Source organism: Equus quagga, chromosome 2 (genome assembly GCF_021613505.1).
Source record: "Equus quagga isolate Etosha38 chromosome 2, UCLA_HA_Equagga_1.0, whole genome shotgun sequence".
NCBI lineage: Eukaryota > Metazoa > Chordata > Mammalia > Perissodactyla > Equidae > Equus > Equus quagga.
This window is the reverse complement of record NC_060268.1, coordinates 37,754,489-37,770,590: the sequence shown is the minus strand read 5'-3', so window position 1 is coordinate 37,770,590 and position 16,102 is coordinate 37,754,489. Positions and strand designations below refer to the sequence as shown.

At 59.3% G+C, this 16,102-nt stretch overlaps 2 protein-coding genes across 4 annotated transcripts in view; one reads left to right on the top strand and one right to left on the bottom strand.

Annotated features, from left to right (window-relative positions):
• Nucleotides 1-3,952: 3,952 nt before the first annotated feature.
• On the top strand, nucleotides 3,953-5,211 carry ANKRD63 (ankyrin repeat domain 63). Its single transcript, XM_046652335.1, is given in 2 exon segments — nucleotides 3,953-4,663; nucleotides 4,665-5,211. Coding segments are annotated over 2 exon segments (1,149 nt in total). The 3' UTR covers nucleotides 5,103-5,211.
• A 3,802-nt stretch (nucleotides 5,212-9,013) lies between these two features.
• PAK6 (p21 (RAC1) activated kinase 6) overlaps nucleotides 9,014-16,102 on the bottom strand; it is a 36,686-nt gene continuing 29,597 nt past the window's right edge. For all 3 annotated transcript variants that reach the window (XM_046654598.1, XM_046654597.1, XM_046654599.1), the window contains 6 exons: nucleotides 13,605-14,102; nucleotides 13,339-13,472; nucleotides 12,867-12,993; nucleotides 12,639-12,764; nucleotides 12,036-12,170; nucleotides 9,014-10,621 (listed from right to left, as the gene is read on the bottom strand). In XM_046654598.1, coding sequence (XP_046510554.1) covers nucleotides 10,454-10,621; nucleotides 12,036-12,170; nucleotides 12,639-12,764; nucleotides 12,867-12,993; nucleotides 13,339-13,472; nucleotides 13,605-14,102 — 1,188 coding nt within the window. In that variant the 3' untranslated portion in view covers nucleotides 9,014-10,453. The remainder of the gene's footprint in view (nucleotides 10,622-12,035; nucleotides 12,171-12,638; nucleotides 12,765-12,866; nucleotides 12,994-13,338; nucleotides 13,473-13,604; nucleotides 14,103-16,102) is intronic.

Here is a 16,102-nt window from a genome sequence, read left to right as displayed (position 1 = left end):
CCCCTGGGGAAATGGCATCGTCTCTGGGCCCTGGAGTTGAATTAATCTCTGGCTGCAGGTGATGCCAGAGGAAATGATATCCTCCCTCAGGGCTCTGGGGCAGGTGAAGGGCACCTGGGTTCCATTCCTGCTGCATATCTATGGGGCTGGGGCAAGGTTCCCTATCCACCCATCATGCCTCAGTTTCACCTTTTGCATAAAGGGTCCCTACCCCCTTTCCAATTCCACTGCTGATTCAGATACCAGAGTCCCCTGCTGACTCACCCCGCCCCCTGCACCTCCCCCACCTCAGCTCTCTGGATCTCCCAGCCACGTGCCACCAGGCCCAACCCTGCTGAGCTGGTGCAACGTGACAGGTTGAGGGGGCTGGTGACACTTGAAGAAAGAGGGGACCTGGAAGGGGGGGCAGCTGCAGACAGGGTGACAGACTGCAGACCTGACTCGCCTCTGGGAGGAAGCCCTTTTGCCAGCCTGGGGCCGGTAGGGGGAGAGGCTCCGCAGGTGGGAGAGGAGGGGCATGCGGAGGGCCTGCCTGCCCCCTGGCTGCCAGGCTCCATCTCCTGTCAGCCTTCAGCTCCCTAAACGACAGCTTCTAATTCCGGCTGTTGGTGCCTCTGCGCTCTGCAGCAAAGTCTCAGCTTTTTTTCAGCTTTGCTATTTCTTTTCTGTTCAGAACATACTGAGCCCACAGGCAAGTCAGAGCAAAGGCTCCAGGGCCTGAGACCTGGCACCACCCCCCCATCCCACTACAGGCCTGGCTGGGTTGGCCATGCCAGCTGGGGCAAATGGAAGCAGCTGCTCCTTGCAAAGAGTACCTGGCTTGGTGCTCTCTGCCAGGCCAGGGCGATGCCCTGACGGGGACCTCCCCCAGCTCCTCTGCTTCCCTGGAGCTGTCTCCATCCACCGCAGAACAAGGCCGTAAATGAGGCAGACTTGTCTCAAGGAGGAGGGGAAATGGCTCTTTAGGACCAAAGAGGTGCCCATTCCAGGTTCCTCCTGCTTCTCTCTTCCATCTAGGGGGTGTCACTGCCTGGCTTGTCGGACTGGCCTGCCACACATAGGTTCCAGGGGGCCCCCTTCCCCTTCCTCTGGAAACAGAGAAAAAGGGAAAGAAGCAATTTCATGCTGCAGAAAAGGGGAATTGAGTCATGAAGGAAAGAAAAGCCTTTCTTCTGCTATCTGAGTAAATAGGGAGAGCATTCTTGCATCCTTACTGGGGTCGGAGAGACTATACCTGGCCCTGGGCGACACCTCAGGAGGTGTCCCCAGGTCTTGGGGGGACTGGGCTTCCTGCTTTCGGGATCACTGTGCGGCTTCCCCCCCCCCCCCCCCCTAGCTTGCTCTTGTGTGAAGCAGGCAGGGCTAGTATTATCGGCTTCATTTTGCAGATGAGAATCTGCAGGCCTGCAGCCACTCTGCTAGTAAATGCCTCCAAGCTGGGACTTAACTCTGATGTCAAATACTGTGCCCTTTCTATGACGCTGTGAGAGAAAACTGGCAGAGTCCTGAGCAGGGGGATTAAAAAATGCAAAAAGATAAAAGGGGGGCTTCCCAGTGTGTGCAGGTACACGTCACATGCTTCCCCCAAGACAGGCGGAAGTGGAGCCCCTGCTCCCTGGCTGGGCCCTGGATGCCCCGGGGACTTCCCTGGAGCCTGGAGAGAGGCAAGAAGCCCAGGGTGCATGACCAGGTGCCAACTTTGCCACTTACCCTCCTGGGCCCACTGGCTTTTTCCCAGAGGCTGACTTCTCTTCACCCCATACCTTTCCCCAGGCAGCCTCTGCTGCAAAGCTTCTTGTCACTGCTCTGCCCAGGTAGAGGACACCTTTATTCTTCCCTTAATTCCCTGTCTTTCATAGGAAAGGACCCTTTAAAGCAGCGCTCAACACTGTCCCCTAAAGGTGTTTTTCCTGCTTCCATGCCCTTGCCTCAGTAACCCCTTCTGGAATGTCTTCCTTATTTCTTAGCAGCCAGGTCGCACACATCCTTGAAGACCATCTCAGAAACCCTATCCTCAGAAGACCCCAGAGCCCTCCGCTCCCCACGACTCCATCTTTTCCTCTAAGGACTGTCTCGGTTTTGCATTTACCAGAGGCATTCAGCCCTCAGCTGATAACCTCCACTTCTTTGTCCTGGGCTTGTCGTCCTGCTGGAGAGCAGAGGTCTCTTCCATCCAGAATGGAACTTCTGCTTCTGTGTTGCCCACAGCTGGGAACATAATACCTGGCTCATGAAAAGTCTCAGTAAATTCTGTAGTTGTACCTGATTCACTTCGCACTTTGCAAATATCCATTCCAACCCTACTCACCCTCCCACCTCCCTGCGGCTCTGAGGCGCCCTGACTCCCCTCCTTCAAGGCCTGCGCCCCCCTCCCCCCCGGCCCCGGCCCCGGCCCCCAGCCGCCCCCAGGGGCGTGCAGCCGGCCAGAGGAACGTGAGATGCAGTGGTTTTTCCACACCCTATTGAATCGAGCTCTTTTCTCGTCCTTCCTCTCCGAAGGGGTCAGCTAGTGGCCAAGGTCAGAGCCTTGTGGTCTGGGGGTGGTTTTGTGCTCAAGAGGGAGACCGGACCATGGGGGAGCCTTGCGTTATGTCCGCGGTCTTCCAGGGTGGCGGCCGGTCCCGAAGCGGCGTGGAGGTGGCGCCGGAGAGTTGGTAAGGCGGCTGCCGTGCTCCCGGATCTTAAGGCGCCCGCTCCACCTGCTTCTCAGCCGCCGGGGGCTGGCACGCGGGCGCGTTGTCGGGGTTGGAGACGTCTGAGATTGGAGAGCACGCTCTCCCCCCACCCCCGCTCGGAGTGAGTGTGTGCGGGAGGAACAATTGTGTGTGAGTGCGTGATTCGCTACACTTCGAGCGGCAGTTCCCAGCCAGACTAAGCGCCCCTCACCCCACGCGCCGCGCAGGTACCCCCTCCTCCAAATGACTCCCCATCCATCCGCCTTTCGCCGCCACCCCTAACTCGCTTATGGTCCAGTTCTGCCCTCATAGGGTCCCATTTCCTTCCACCAAGACTGGTGGGGGCAGCCCTCGGTCTTCCCCGACGGGCCCGAGGTCCCGCCAGTTTCTAAGGAGCCTAGGGCAGCGACTCCGGTGGGGGCGGAGGGCGGGGAGAGAAGACTGTGACTTTGGGATTGGCTCGATCCAGTACATGTGGCCCCCAGTGAGCAGCCCCCACCCCCGCCCCGCAACCACCACCGCAGCCCCAGGGGAGCACGGAGGAGGAGCCACACCCCGACATCGAGGCCCACGAAGGGGTGGGGGTCAGGGGGGTTCTCCCCCGCCCCGTCCGTTTCTGCCTGGACGGCTCAGCCTGCTTCCAGGGCAGCCATTGCCATGGAGACCCCCGAGGCTATAAAGCCAGGTATCCAGGCAGGCGGCGGCTCCCGCGCCGCTGAGCCCCCCAAGTAAGGAGCAAGCGCCCTGGCGTGGCCCGGCCCCCGCGAGAGGGAGGAGGCGGAGGAGCGGCGCCAGCTGCTTGAGAAGCGGCGCGCCCCGCCAGGGCTGGAGGCAGGCGCGCTCGGCGGGCGCCACCGTCTCAGCAGGGGAGTGGGCGCTGCCCCGTGCGCGGGCGAGCCGCGCGGCTCCAAGCCACGAGGGACTGAGGAGCGCCGGACGCAGAGAAAGCAGCAGGAGAGGCAGGCGGTGGCTGAGCTTCGTCTCCCGTCGTCTGGTGGCGGGCCAGGCGCGGAGCTCGGAGTAGCGAGCAACGTACACCTCCAGGCGGGAAGCCCAGGGAAGGAGCAGCGAGACGCCAGGCGTGCGGCCGAGGAGCGGCGGGACAGCGGGAGCAGCGCGGGGACAAGAGTGGGAAGCCGGGGACCCTCGGCCGCAGCCGCCCACGCGCAGAGGGAGCCATAGCAGAGCATCGGCGGGGGCCAGAGCCCCGCGGGGCGCGGGAACAGGGGCGCCCCCGTGCGGAGCTGCCGGGCCGCCTGGGCGCGGCGGCCAGGGCCATGCTCAAGCCCAAGGACCTGTGCCCCCGAGCGGGTACGCGCACCTTCCTGGAGGCTATGCAGGCGGGCAAAGTGCACCTGGCCCGCTTTGTGCTGGATGCGTTGGACCGCAGCATCATCGACTGTCGCGCAGAGCAGGGCCGCACGCCACTCATGGTGGCCGTGGGGCTGCCAGACCCCGCGCTGCGCGCGCGCTTTGTGCGGCTACTGCTGGAGCAGGGTGCGGCAGTGAACCTGCGGGATGAGCGCGGCCGCACGGCGCTCAGCCTGGCGTGTGAACGCGGCCACCTGGACGCCGTGCAGCTGCTGGTGCAGTTCAGCGGCGACCCCGAGGCGGCCGACTCTGCAGGCAACAGCCCGGTGATGTGGGCGGCGGCGTGCGGCCATGGGGCGGTGCTCGAGTTCCTGGTGCGCTCTTTCCGCCGCCTCGGCCTGCGCCTCGACCGCACCAACCGTGCGGGCCTCACGGCGCTGCAGCTGGCCGCCGCTCGCGGTCACGGGACCTGCGTGCAGGCGCTCACCGGGCCCTGGGGCCGCGCAGCCGCCGCCGCCGCGGCCCGGGGCTCCAACTCCGACAGCCCCCCGGGCCGTCCGGCTCCCGCGCCCAGCCCGGAGCGCCGACGACCCAGCCCCCGCCGCCTCCCACGGCCTCTCTTGGCGCGCTTTGCGCGAGCGGCCGGCGGCCATGGTCACGGCGGCGAGGCTGCCTCGGGGGGGCAAGAGCTCGGGCCGGCACCGGGCGCAGGGCAGCGAGCGGCCCGAGCTGGGCCGGAGCATGAGCCTGGCTCTGGGTGCCGTGACCGAGGAGGAGGCAGCTCGACTGCGGGCGGGAGCCCTGATGCCCCGACCAAATTCGCCCCAGTCTTCGGGGACTGGGCGGTGGCGTTCACAGGAGGTGCTGGAGGGAGCGCCCCCAACCTTAGTGCAAGCCCCCATCGGCCTTAGCCCCCACCCAGAGGGCGACCCCGGCTCTGGCCGCCTGGGTTTGCGCCGACGCTCCACAGCTCCAGACATCCCCAGCCTGGTTGGGGAGGCACCAGGGCCCGAGAGCAGCTCGGAGTTAGAGGCCAACGCTCTGCCCCACTCAGTGCCTGGGCTTCAGCCTCGGCAGGCTGGCACGGAGGCCGTGGTGCTGCACGCCCAGCGGTAAACAGCGTCGAGGCCAGCACTGCTCCCCCCGCCCCCCTTCCGTCTCTGCTACCTTGGGATTTCTCTCTTTCTTCCAGATCCCTCACTTTCCTGGCAGTTTCCTGCCCGTGATCCCAGAACCTGTCCCCACTGCCAAGGCGAGGTACCCTCTTTCTAAAAGGGACCCCTCTCTCAGTCTTTTTTTGTGCTTGTTGGTATTCCCTGCCTAAGTCTCTCATCTTCGCTGCAGCCTGCCTTTCCTGTCCTGGGAGGTGAGGAGCAGAAGACTGATTCCATGGGCTACAGTCTTCCAGCCGGGAAGGTGGACCCTCTTCCCTAGGCCCTAAGGCTCAGTGCTGAGTCCTGCTGGCTCCCGCCCGGCCCCCTGACCCTTGCCAGGTTTCCCCATACCCTGGCAACCAGGCAGGTGGAACAGTGTCCCTGCCTTCCCCACCCCAGGTGATGCTGACAGTAATGCCACACACGACCTAAGAGACTTTCTGGACGGGAGGGCTGATTAGGAAGGAATCTGGAGGTTAAATTTTTGGGGGAAGAAATTGCCTCAAGACAAAGCATATTTTGGGGGTGGCAGAGCCTCCAGTGTTGAACACCAGTTGCCCCTTGAACCAGGTTCTGGGGTAATTCCTGCTCCCTCTTGTCTCTGCCCCAGGCCTACCCAGGATTCACCTTCATTGACAATCGGGGGTCACTACCCCAACCCAACCTCTGCCTGGCCCCTCTCTGGGCTCTGAGCCAGCCTGTTCTTCAGCTCCGCTCCATTTGAGTTCCATCTTTGGGGTCTCACCCCTCACAGCCTAGCCTTATTTCCTCTCACTCTCAGAGGCCTGATATGGAAAGGACTTAGCACTTCCCCCGCCCCCACCGCCTCCCAGCTCCCCGGTCCCGCACGTGGGTGCTCCCGCAGGTTGGAACGGTTGCGAAGGCTTTGCTTAATTGTATTTCTTCCAAGGCTCAAAGAACTCGTGTTTTGAGTCTCTTTGTACATGAAGCAGAAAGCAGCGGGTATGATCCGAGGCTTAAGAACCTGACAATGTCTCTTTAAATAGAAGCTCTGCGAGGGGGATAATTGACTGAAGTGTTTGCCACGTTAAACGGCGGCGCGCGGGAGTCGCAAGCCCACACGAGCCACAGGTCCGGGTTTAAATTACATCAAACCCCGGTGAGAGCTGGAAGGGAGCTGTTCAACAGCTCCTGCTCCTTGCTGGGCCGTTAATGGAGGGCAGGGCGGATGATGGATGCTAGAGGTCGAGACCAAAGACCCCTGCCTCTGCCCCAATGCGTGGGACGCAGGCCCGGCCCAGCTTTATTACCTGGCAGATTAGTGAGTCAGAGGCGACCGCAGAGAGGTAGTTAAAGGCCCTTTGCCGGCCTGGTCCTTCGTCCCCTCCCTCCCCGCCCCCGTCCTCCTCTTTGTGCTGGCCTAGCGAGGGGCGACAGGGGCGTCTGGCGAATCTGGTGCCCTAGGACCCTGCGGAAGCGCGAGCACGTGTATCCGTGCGCCGAGCCTGCGGGGGGCGGCGCGTGGGGCCTTTGTGGTGAACTCTGAAGGTTGAGCGTGCACCCCTTTATCCACTTGCGGTCAGGTCTTTTCAAGACGTCGATCTATTCGTCTTTGCAGAACGGAAGGTTTCTCACTAGTAACTCTAAGGGAACTGCCCAGAGACAGAATGACCTGTACTGAGAAGTTGGGCCTGGAGGTGAAGGGTGGGTGACCAAGGGCGGGCCTTGTGTTGGTGTCAGACGCCTCCCAGATCCTTCCACCGGCGCAGGGTCAGCGAGGCCGCGGGGGCCCCTACACGGGACGCGATCTCTGGTGCCCCCTGGTGGCCACGCTGCGCTCTCCTTGCTGCGCCCTGGCTGGGCGTTCGGACTTCTGGTTATGTTTGGGATCATCGCTGTGTACTTCTCCCTCCGTGTGCATTTACCCATGGAATCCTCTTCCTCTTGTAGTATATTAAATCCGGATACTTGAAGTCATTTCACAGCAGTGAAATGAGGGACAATGAACAAAAAAACTCGCATTTGGAGTAGCAGGAGCCCAGACCCTTCACTAAGGACCCCAAGATCTTCCAAGTTAAGGCTCCGTGTCCTGAGAGCTCCTGCTGTCTTCTGAAGAACTGGAGCTCCCGACCCCTCCCTTATGATTTCTGAACCTTGGGACCTACCAATTATGCACTGTTTTCTTCTGATGAGATTTGCTTTCGTTTCTGAGGTTTCGCCCTTCCCCCTCTCCTCAGCCCCACTGTTTGGGCGGTGGGTAAACAATACCGAAGCGCGAGAGGACCTGGGGTTGGTGGGAGATATCTGGGCACCTCATGCGCAATTTTTTTTTTTTTCTGATCCTTGCTTGCTCACTGAATCCCTTTCCAACTGTGTTTAACTTTCACGAAGTTTTTAATGGTGTAAGAATACAAGTATTTTGGCTTCTTCAAAACACAACGAGGTCTGGGTTGCACATTGTGTGGAAGGTGCTGTTATCTTTCAAGTGTGGCTGACATGGGGCTTTCTGATTGAATGTCACCTTAGGCCCTCTGTATGGGGTAAACAACCACCAGGGCTCCTCCCGGTGGAGTTGCCAACGACTTGGTGGTTGAAAGTGATGTTTCTAAAAAACCACAGCAGGTCTTTCCTGTCTGAACTGAATTGTGTGTTGAACTGACTTGGCGTTCTTGCAGATTTCTCACCAGCCCCAGCTCTGTGCAGAACGTAGACTTTCCGCCACGGGTCGGGTCGCTCTCCTGCACTTCCTCTCATTGTCAGCCCCAGGGCGTTGAGGCTGGGGTCCTCTCTAGCTCCCTCCACTTTACAAGAGACTTTTCTAAACATTTTGCTTTTCCAACTCTTATTGCTTTTGTCATTGTGAAGAGTCGCCTATGCCACTGGAGCTCAGTACTGAGATCAAGCTCAGAACTGGTCTGTGTGTGAGGCTACCTGATGTACGCACATGCTTTTGGAATGACGCTGTGTGGTGGAAGGACTATTAGAACTCAAAAGAATAGTTAATAAATCCAGTATTAGTCACTTGCAAGAACTGGCCTTTCTTTGCCCTGCCAACCACTCCTAACTGGGCTCCCTTTGGAGAGGTGGAAGGGCATGTTGCTTTCTACGAAGCTTCCACCCTCCATCAGCCTCCATCTCTGCCCCTCCCAAGTGGCTGCCTCCTGAAGGGAAGACTCAGGTGCTGCTTCGGACGGAGCTGGTGGGACTGGGGCCCTCGGACCAGGGCAGCCATCTAGGTGGGAATGCTGTGGGGAGTGGGAGATCTATATGACTCTTTGCACCTAGTTAAGAGGTTTCCGTGAACCCTGGGTTAGCGGGTAGGATGAGATTTCAGGAAGGAAGTGCTGGAATCAGTGTCAGAGCTAGAAGTTTAAAGATAATTTCAGCTGCCTCCCCCACCCCCAGGACCAGAACCCAGGTTTCTTGATTTCTAGCCTCTACTGCTCTTTCACAACGCCTCACTGTCCCCCTCAGTTCTGAGAACCGAAACAGAGACTGCTTTCTCTTTGGAAGCAGTTCCAGCCTCTGACTTCGAGGAGAGCAGCCTCTGAAGGTAACAGGGGAGGTGAGATGCTGCTACAGAAAGTGGTCATCAGCCCTGGCGGCTGCCCCCAGGGCTCCTGTGCCAGCAAGCACAGCCCTCGCCCTGGCTTTCCCCGCTGGGCTCTTCTCCCCTGGGAAGGAGCCCTCTCTATTTCTCAGCTCTTTCAGTCCCAAGGGCCTTTTACTTCCTGTTTCCCTCTTTCTCTGCCCTCATTTCGGGTTCACAAGCCACCAGGGAGTTGGTTTTCTTGTGGACTAGAGTGACTGCTGGGGAGCTCACGTCAGGGAGGAGGGACGGCCACACCCACTCCAGGGTGTCCAGCTCGAAGACAGCCTGGCTCCACGCCCAGAGACAACAGGAAGCCCAGAGGTTTTGAACACTCAGTTTAATTTAAAACAGGCACAAGTGCAAACAATTCACAAAAGTTTCTAGGGAAGATGCTTTTGTTTTTAAAACTCTGACCCTTAAAAAAAGTCCTGGCAAATTTTTTTTTGCCCCAAAGCAGGCCACCAGGGAGCAGAGGAATCTAAAAATATTATCTAGAGAGGGTCTGGGCACCTGTAGTTCCTCCCTGGGGTTCCCTGCCTCACCACAGCCCTGAAGGTGGGAGGGAAGGAGGACAAGGAGCCAGGTGTCTGAGGAGGCGGTGGGGGCAGATGGTTTGCACAAATGGGGTGCCCATTCTCTTGATGTGATGGAACCCTGGCAGCTGGGTCACCTCCCCCAGACCTGGATTTTGAAAAGAACGGGTCCCTGATGACCAGGTTATTGAGATGACACCCACAGGTAAAACAAAGTTTGTTCCCTCACCATTCTGGTCTCTGGCTCTCAGACTGCACAGTGCAGGAGAAACTCGGAAAGCTGCCAAGCCTGCAGGAGGTACGAGACTCAATACGGACCTCTTCACGGTCAGGTAGAAACACAGGACTTAAGAGGTGGGAAGCCAGGCCGAGAAAGCAGGTCCCCTCAGAGCAGGACTTAGTGGGAGGGAGGATGGGAAAGGCTTCCTGAAGCTGCCTGTGGGTGACCTGAAGGGAGCCAGGCTGTCGGGGTGACCTTCCTCCACTTACACATACGCGCGCGCACACACACACACAGACACACACACACATCCACACATCCTAGAAAGGGAGACCACCTCTACCACCCACCCCATTCTTTCTCTTTCACCCAGAAAGTGCCCCTCCCCCTCCCATGGCCTACGAGCGGGCTGTTCACCGTTCCGGCAGGCTGTGCAGGGAGAGTGTTGTCAGCCCAGGTGGGTCGGGAAGCAGGTGTGGGTGGGACCCTGCCTTCAGGAAGTCAGACACAAGGGCGGAAGATGGATTCAGGTGTTAAAACCCTTCCCTGTGGCCCTCTCAAGACCCCAGGGTTTGGAATTGGAGCTGAGAACAGCACGTATCCTGGTGAAGACAGGCAGGCTGCCCTCTTGGGAGGCCTGGGATGCTAGTGTACAACTACCTTTAAAAATCACAGCAGCCTTTTCTGCTGTGTTGGCTGCAGTGGCCAGGAGGGCTGGTCTCTGCATTTCTTAGAAATATCCCTGTGCAAATAACAAAGGGGCATCCTGCAGAAGGGTCTTCATCATCCCAAAGGCAACTGGGGACTCACTGGGGAGGGAGAGAGACCGAGAGGGCAGGTCCGGCCTGGCCCAGTGGGCTGAAGGGCAGGAGGGCGGGGATGGGACTTCACATTCAATCTTTGGAGAGAATACTGAGAGAATGAGGCAGGCAGGCCCTGCTGGCAGGCTGGCTGCCCACTGTCCCCTGCCTGTGGGTGCAGGCGGCAGGCGCACTCTGTGGGTGGGCTCAGCAGGCAGAGGTCTGCTTGCGGTAGAGCTGGATCAGGGGCACCAGGCACTCGGGCAGCCCCGTCTGCAGCAGGAAGGGGTGGTCCAGGAGCTCCTGGGCGGTGGCCCTCTCCTGGGGGTCGCGTACCAGCATCCGTTCCAGGAAGTCTCGCAGCACGGGGGACACCTGGGGAGACAGGGCAGTGAGAGGAAGCCACGGTTTGCAGTCACTTTGGGGTGACCTATCTGCCTGGCCCCACCTTCATTTGGAAGTCTTAAATTCTCTCGTTTCTTACTTCCTTGTGCCTCCCAGGCTCAGTACTTTTGGATTGTCAGGGAGGTAAAGAAAGTCAGCATCAGTCCAGGGAAAGTGGCCAGTTCACCTCTAGGGGTGCTTCTGAGCAAGGGAATTAGGATGCCTGGAGCCCTGGGGAGCTGGGCTCAAATATGGCTGGGTCCCCACCCTGCTCCTCAGGGCTCTCAGCGTTCAGGCCCCGCGGCTCTGTGGAAGGGACATGGGGTTGGTATCAGTGATCCAGTCCTGGGTCTACCCCTGATCTTGGGCAAATTGCAGTTTTCTCTAAACCTCAGTTTTCTCATCTGCAAAATGGGCTAAAGATAAAACGTGTTTGCCCTGTCTGCCACAAAGGCCTTTTTGTGAAGATTAAAAAAAGAGGTCAGAGATGAAGAAGTGTTTTGAAAAATAGAAAAGAATAAGGTGGGACATGAAAAGGAAGATTTCTTTATTGCTCTAAGCCTTAGGGACTAAATCACGGGCTTATCTGGATTCATTTTGAGCCAGTATCTTGGGATGAGGCTGAGTCTTGGGTTGTTACAGAAGGCTCCATCCTCTGGGGAATTAGCCAGTTGGACATCTCCCCTATCTGCTAATCTTCGGGTCAGCAGTGCAGGCTCCAAGGACCAGTTGTCTTGAAAGGTCTTTCCTGTCTGTCCTCCCATCCAGCTGTGTTGGGGCTACAGAACTATTTTGCCATTCAGGGACTGGGCCTCAACCCTCTGGGACATTTCTCGCTCTGACCACCAGATGGCAGTACCACTTCGCAGCCCTGTGCTGACCTGGCCACCAGCAGGGGGTGACCACAGGCAAGGCCTGTGGTTTTAGGTGGATTTGGCAGAAAAGGGTTAAACACACACACACAGGTTTTAAGGGAAAAACTGGCTCTGATGTGGTGAAGACGTGCATTGATGGAGGATAAGCGAATTTGCTGCGATAGACTGGGAACAATGTGCCATGGTATGGCTCCCTGACAGATGGGGTGGAGGGGTTCCTGCTCAATTGGCTTCTTTGGGTTCCTCCCCAGGACATCGGGGATTCCTGACAGCCTTGCTTTCCCTTATCTTGGGCTCCTGTCAATTGCCTGCAGGTGGAAACTTTTCGGAGTGACCGTGGGAGTTTGTGGGTAGATGTGGCTTCACACCCAGGCGCAGGTTTTGTGTGGAGAAAGAGCAGTCTTTTTCTGGGAACGCAGACCCTCTGGCTTCTGTGAAAGGGAGAGGCTGGGCCTGGGAGCCCAGGCTCCGGTCCTCTAAGCCTCAGGAAGAATGGGGTCTGTGGGGTCACACTTTGTGCTCTGACTGACCTTGTGAGAGTTTTTCAGCTTGGGTGGAGGGCTGTCCCGGAGCCTCTTCATGGCTTGCACTGGTGAGTCGCTGAAGTACGGTGGCTCCCCGTCCACCATCTCAATCACCATGATGCCCAGAGACCAGATATCCACCTGCAGGAGGAGAACGTCCCTGATTCCACTGGCCAGAGTGTGGCCCCTTGGTAGCAGCGTACTGCAGGGGGAGGGGAGCAGCTGGTCCCAGCTCTCCTTGGTGAGTTAGCTTCCTTCCTGGCCACCTGCCCTGTGGTCAGTTATTTCCTGCATAAATGACCATTGACTGTAGGGACATAGCTGTCAGCCACTCTCTGAGAAACGCCATCACACATGGATAAGCCTGGCTGTACCCCATTCTGCCCTTGAGGTGAGGGAGGGCATTTTCAATACCAGTTTGTGGCAACCAAGTCACAGGAGAGAGCAGACCCATCCAAGAGGGAGCAGGGGGCAGTAGGCAGTGGGGTGGGGTCTTGACTGAGAACCAGGGCTATTTTGGGCAGGGGGCTCCAGAGGGGGCCACAAGTGGAAGAGCAGTGTACCCCCAAGCCTGCCCTGGGAGGACGAGGAGCTGAAGGGAACGGTTACCTCGGTCGCATACAAAGACCTGGAGATCACTTCAGGAGCCATCCAGTAGGGGGTTCCCACCAGGGACTTCCTCTTAGGGACATCTTTGCTGATCTGAGCACAAAATCCGAAGTCGGAGAGTTTCACCTGGGGTTGAAGTGAGAGGGAGAAAGGGGAGTCAGTGGTGAACTAGGAGATGGGAGCAGGGAAGTAGGGGGCATGAGTGTGCCAGGGTGGGGAGGGCCCTACTCTGCCATCGAGGGTCAGCAGGATGGAGTCACTCTTGATGTCCCGGTGGATGACACCCTGGGCATGCAGGTAAGCCAGGGCCTGCAGCACGGCCTCACACACTGTGGCGATCTGCTCCTCGTTCAGCCTGGATGGAGAAGGCAGGACCACCGGTGGAAAAGAATATTAGCTTTGGCAGAGCTGCAGGACAGCTGGGCTGGGCAGAGTGGGTGCCCCTGGTACCCAGCTCCACAGCTCTGGGGCAATGTGTGCGGCAGCCTAGGCAGGCCAGAGCCCTAGGGCCTGGGCCTAGACTGGAGACTACTTTGGCCTCCCCCCACCAGCCCCTGCTCTGTTAACCCAAACAGACAAGGGAACCTCAGGACGATCCAGTGGGCACCCCAAGTCTTCTGGGCCCGAGCTTCCCAGTGCCCCTGCTAGGGCAGTGGGGAGGGCAGCCATCACTTGGGACCCCGCCCTCCCAGTTGCCCACCTGACTTGGGAGACGATGTCGGTGAGGGCCCCGCCCTGCAGGAACTCCATAAGCACCCACAGCTCCTCACCCACCAGGTAGCTCTTGTACATCTCCACCACGTTGACGTGCTGGTAGTCCCGCATGATCACCACCTGGGGGGGGCAGGCGGGGATGTCTGAGTGCCAGGCACAGTTCCTACTGGCCCTGCTCACTGATGTCCTGCCTGGCTCCATGCTCACTGCCCATCCCGAACGCCCCGCCCACCTCCTGCCCTCCCCTCCCACCTCATTAAAGAGCAGCTCCCTGCGCTGCTGCTTCCTGAGGTCCATCATCTTGACGGCCACCTGGCGGCCCGAGTGCTTCTCCCGGGCCAGGCAGACGATGCCTGTGGAGCCCTCGCCAATCTTCACGTAGCTGTCCAGCAGCAGCCGGGGGTCGCCCTGGTCCACCACCATCCTGAGCGCAGCCTTGAACTGCTCGTGGGTCACAACACCTGTGTCCTCGCCAGCCAGGGCACCCTTGGCCACCGTGGGGTCATGGGGCAGGTACAGGTTGCTGGTGCTGATCTGGGCATGCCGGGTGCGGGGGGAGCCCGCTGGGGAAGACCGGCCTGGAGGTGGCCCAGTGGCTGGGGCTGTGCGGAGGGACTTCTGGGGGCTGCTGGTATCTGAGGTGGTCAGAGGGCTGAAGATCCCCACGGGCTGGTCTGAAGGCAAGGACTGGGCCTTGGCCACCAGGCTTGTGGGGGAGCCTTTCTGTGGCGGTCGGAAAGAGGAGCTGGGCTGCAGGGAGGAAGAAAGAAACAGAAAGGGGTTTGGCAGTGGCAGTGTTTGGAACAAGCTTCCCAGAGGCAGGGGGTGGCTGCTGTGACTTCTGGGCATGGGCAGGTCATGCAGGCGTCAGACCAAATTGAGGAGGTGCCGGGAGCAGAGATTTTCAAACGGAGCTGAAGCCAAACCACTAGGGAAACCAGCTCCCAGTGTTCCCAGGTGAGCAGATGAAACAGCTCTTTACATCCACTCTGCTGCTCCTGGGAAGACGAAGAATGCCAAGTCCCCGGGGTGTCCTTGTGCTGGGTATTTCTTCCTGGGTAATTGACAGCCAGACCCCAGGGAGGCCACCGGGAGGCAGTCTGCCCTCTGTGCTGCGGGGCTGCACAGGGAATCTGGGTCAGGGGCATTTACTCCCATGGCTCCCCCACTCAAGGGCCCATATGGGCAGAGGAGGCCCTGGGCAGTGGGGGGCGGGGACAGAGGACAGCTGTGACTGACCCCCTGGACAGGCGGGGAAGCCGCAGCGGGGTCTCACAGCCCTGCTTGTGTCTGACAAGAGGGAGTCTGCACCTCTGTGCTGTGAGACTATGTCCCCAACAGAGCACCACGGAGCCCTATTACCATCCAGGGAGTTCTCAGGCGTCCCCTGGGCTGGGGATCTGGTGCCAGAGAGATCTGGAATCAGGAGGTCCAGCCAAACCCAATCCTTGGGGCCAGGGGTGGGCAGAGTCCTAAGGGGTCCCCAGAGCAGTCCCTCTACTTGCTCCCGAGCATGAAATTCCTGGCTGATGACCCCCAGCAAGGATGGTAAGGCAGGGGGCCTATCCTCATGGTCTCTGGTGGGAGGGAGGGAAGGTGGAGCTGAGCAGCAGACTGGGTCCCTCGTGAGCCCTGCTCAGGCCTCTCCCTGGAAGCCTTCGAGGCTCCTTGCCTTTCTGGGCCCAAAACCTCCCACAAGCCTGGCAGGAAAGGGTCCCATCCTTGCGTTTTCCCCAAGGAGCTGACGATGTGCAACATGACTCCTCCCAGGGATTATGTGTTTTTAAAAGGGGCTCCTGGAGAGGGCCATGTGTCACCGGATGGAGGACACTGCAGAGCTGCCTCCCAGACGTCTCAGAACCCAGCACACAGGCGGCTGTCTACATGCCCAGTGGTCCTGGTCCCAACCCCCAGAGGTGAATCAAACTCAGGAAATCTCCTCAGCACTCAGCCGGGGGCCAGGCTGCTTGATCACAGACCCCAACCTGGGCCTTGGGTCCCACCAGGCTCAGCCAGAGCCTTTTCCACCCCCTCAGCACCCCTTTCCTAAGACTTAGGGCTCCCACCCTCACCCTAGTCCCTGGTCTTGTCTAGAGTTGAGCATGTGCACGGGGGCCCCTCCCAGCAGAGAGCCCGGGGGCAGACTCTGCCATCAACCCCACCCCCCGCCTGCCCACCCAGCGTGGGCGCCAGCCTCTGGCAGGCCGTGCTGGGCTGGAGCTCAGCTTCCGCAGCGAAGGGGCCAGGAAAGCCTCCCAGCACGGCGGCAACGACTCTGGGCTGCCCGGCGAGCACATCTGGAGAGTAAAGAGGGTCTCTCATGTCTCTGCTGGCCCTCGACCCTCACCCACCTTTCTCCATTCTAGGCTGTGGGGCAGTGGGACCTCTGGACTACGGTCAGGTTCCAGTCCTGCTCTGCTCTGACTTGCGATGCATCTTCGGCAAGTCACCCTCTCTGAGCCCCAGTCTCCTCTATAAATGCAGTGATCTGGGGAGCTGGATAGAATGCAGATTCCCAGGGCAGCGACCGCTTCAGTTGGTCCCCAGAGTAGGGACTCTGTATTTTTAACAAGGCCCCTGGGTTTTGATGTAGGAAGCCCGTGGACCACACTTGAGCAGCTCTGGACAAATGGGCTCTGAGGTTCCATGGCCTCTGGGAGCCTGTGTGAGGGCTGGGACTGGGGCTGGAGGGGGCAGGGCCACCAGTGAGGCTGGGAGGCCATGTCCTGGAACAGAGGTTCCACGAGATG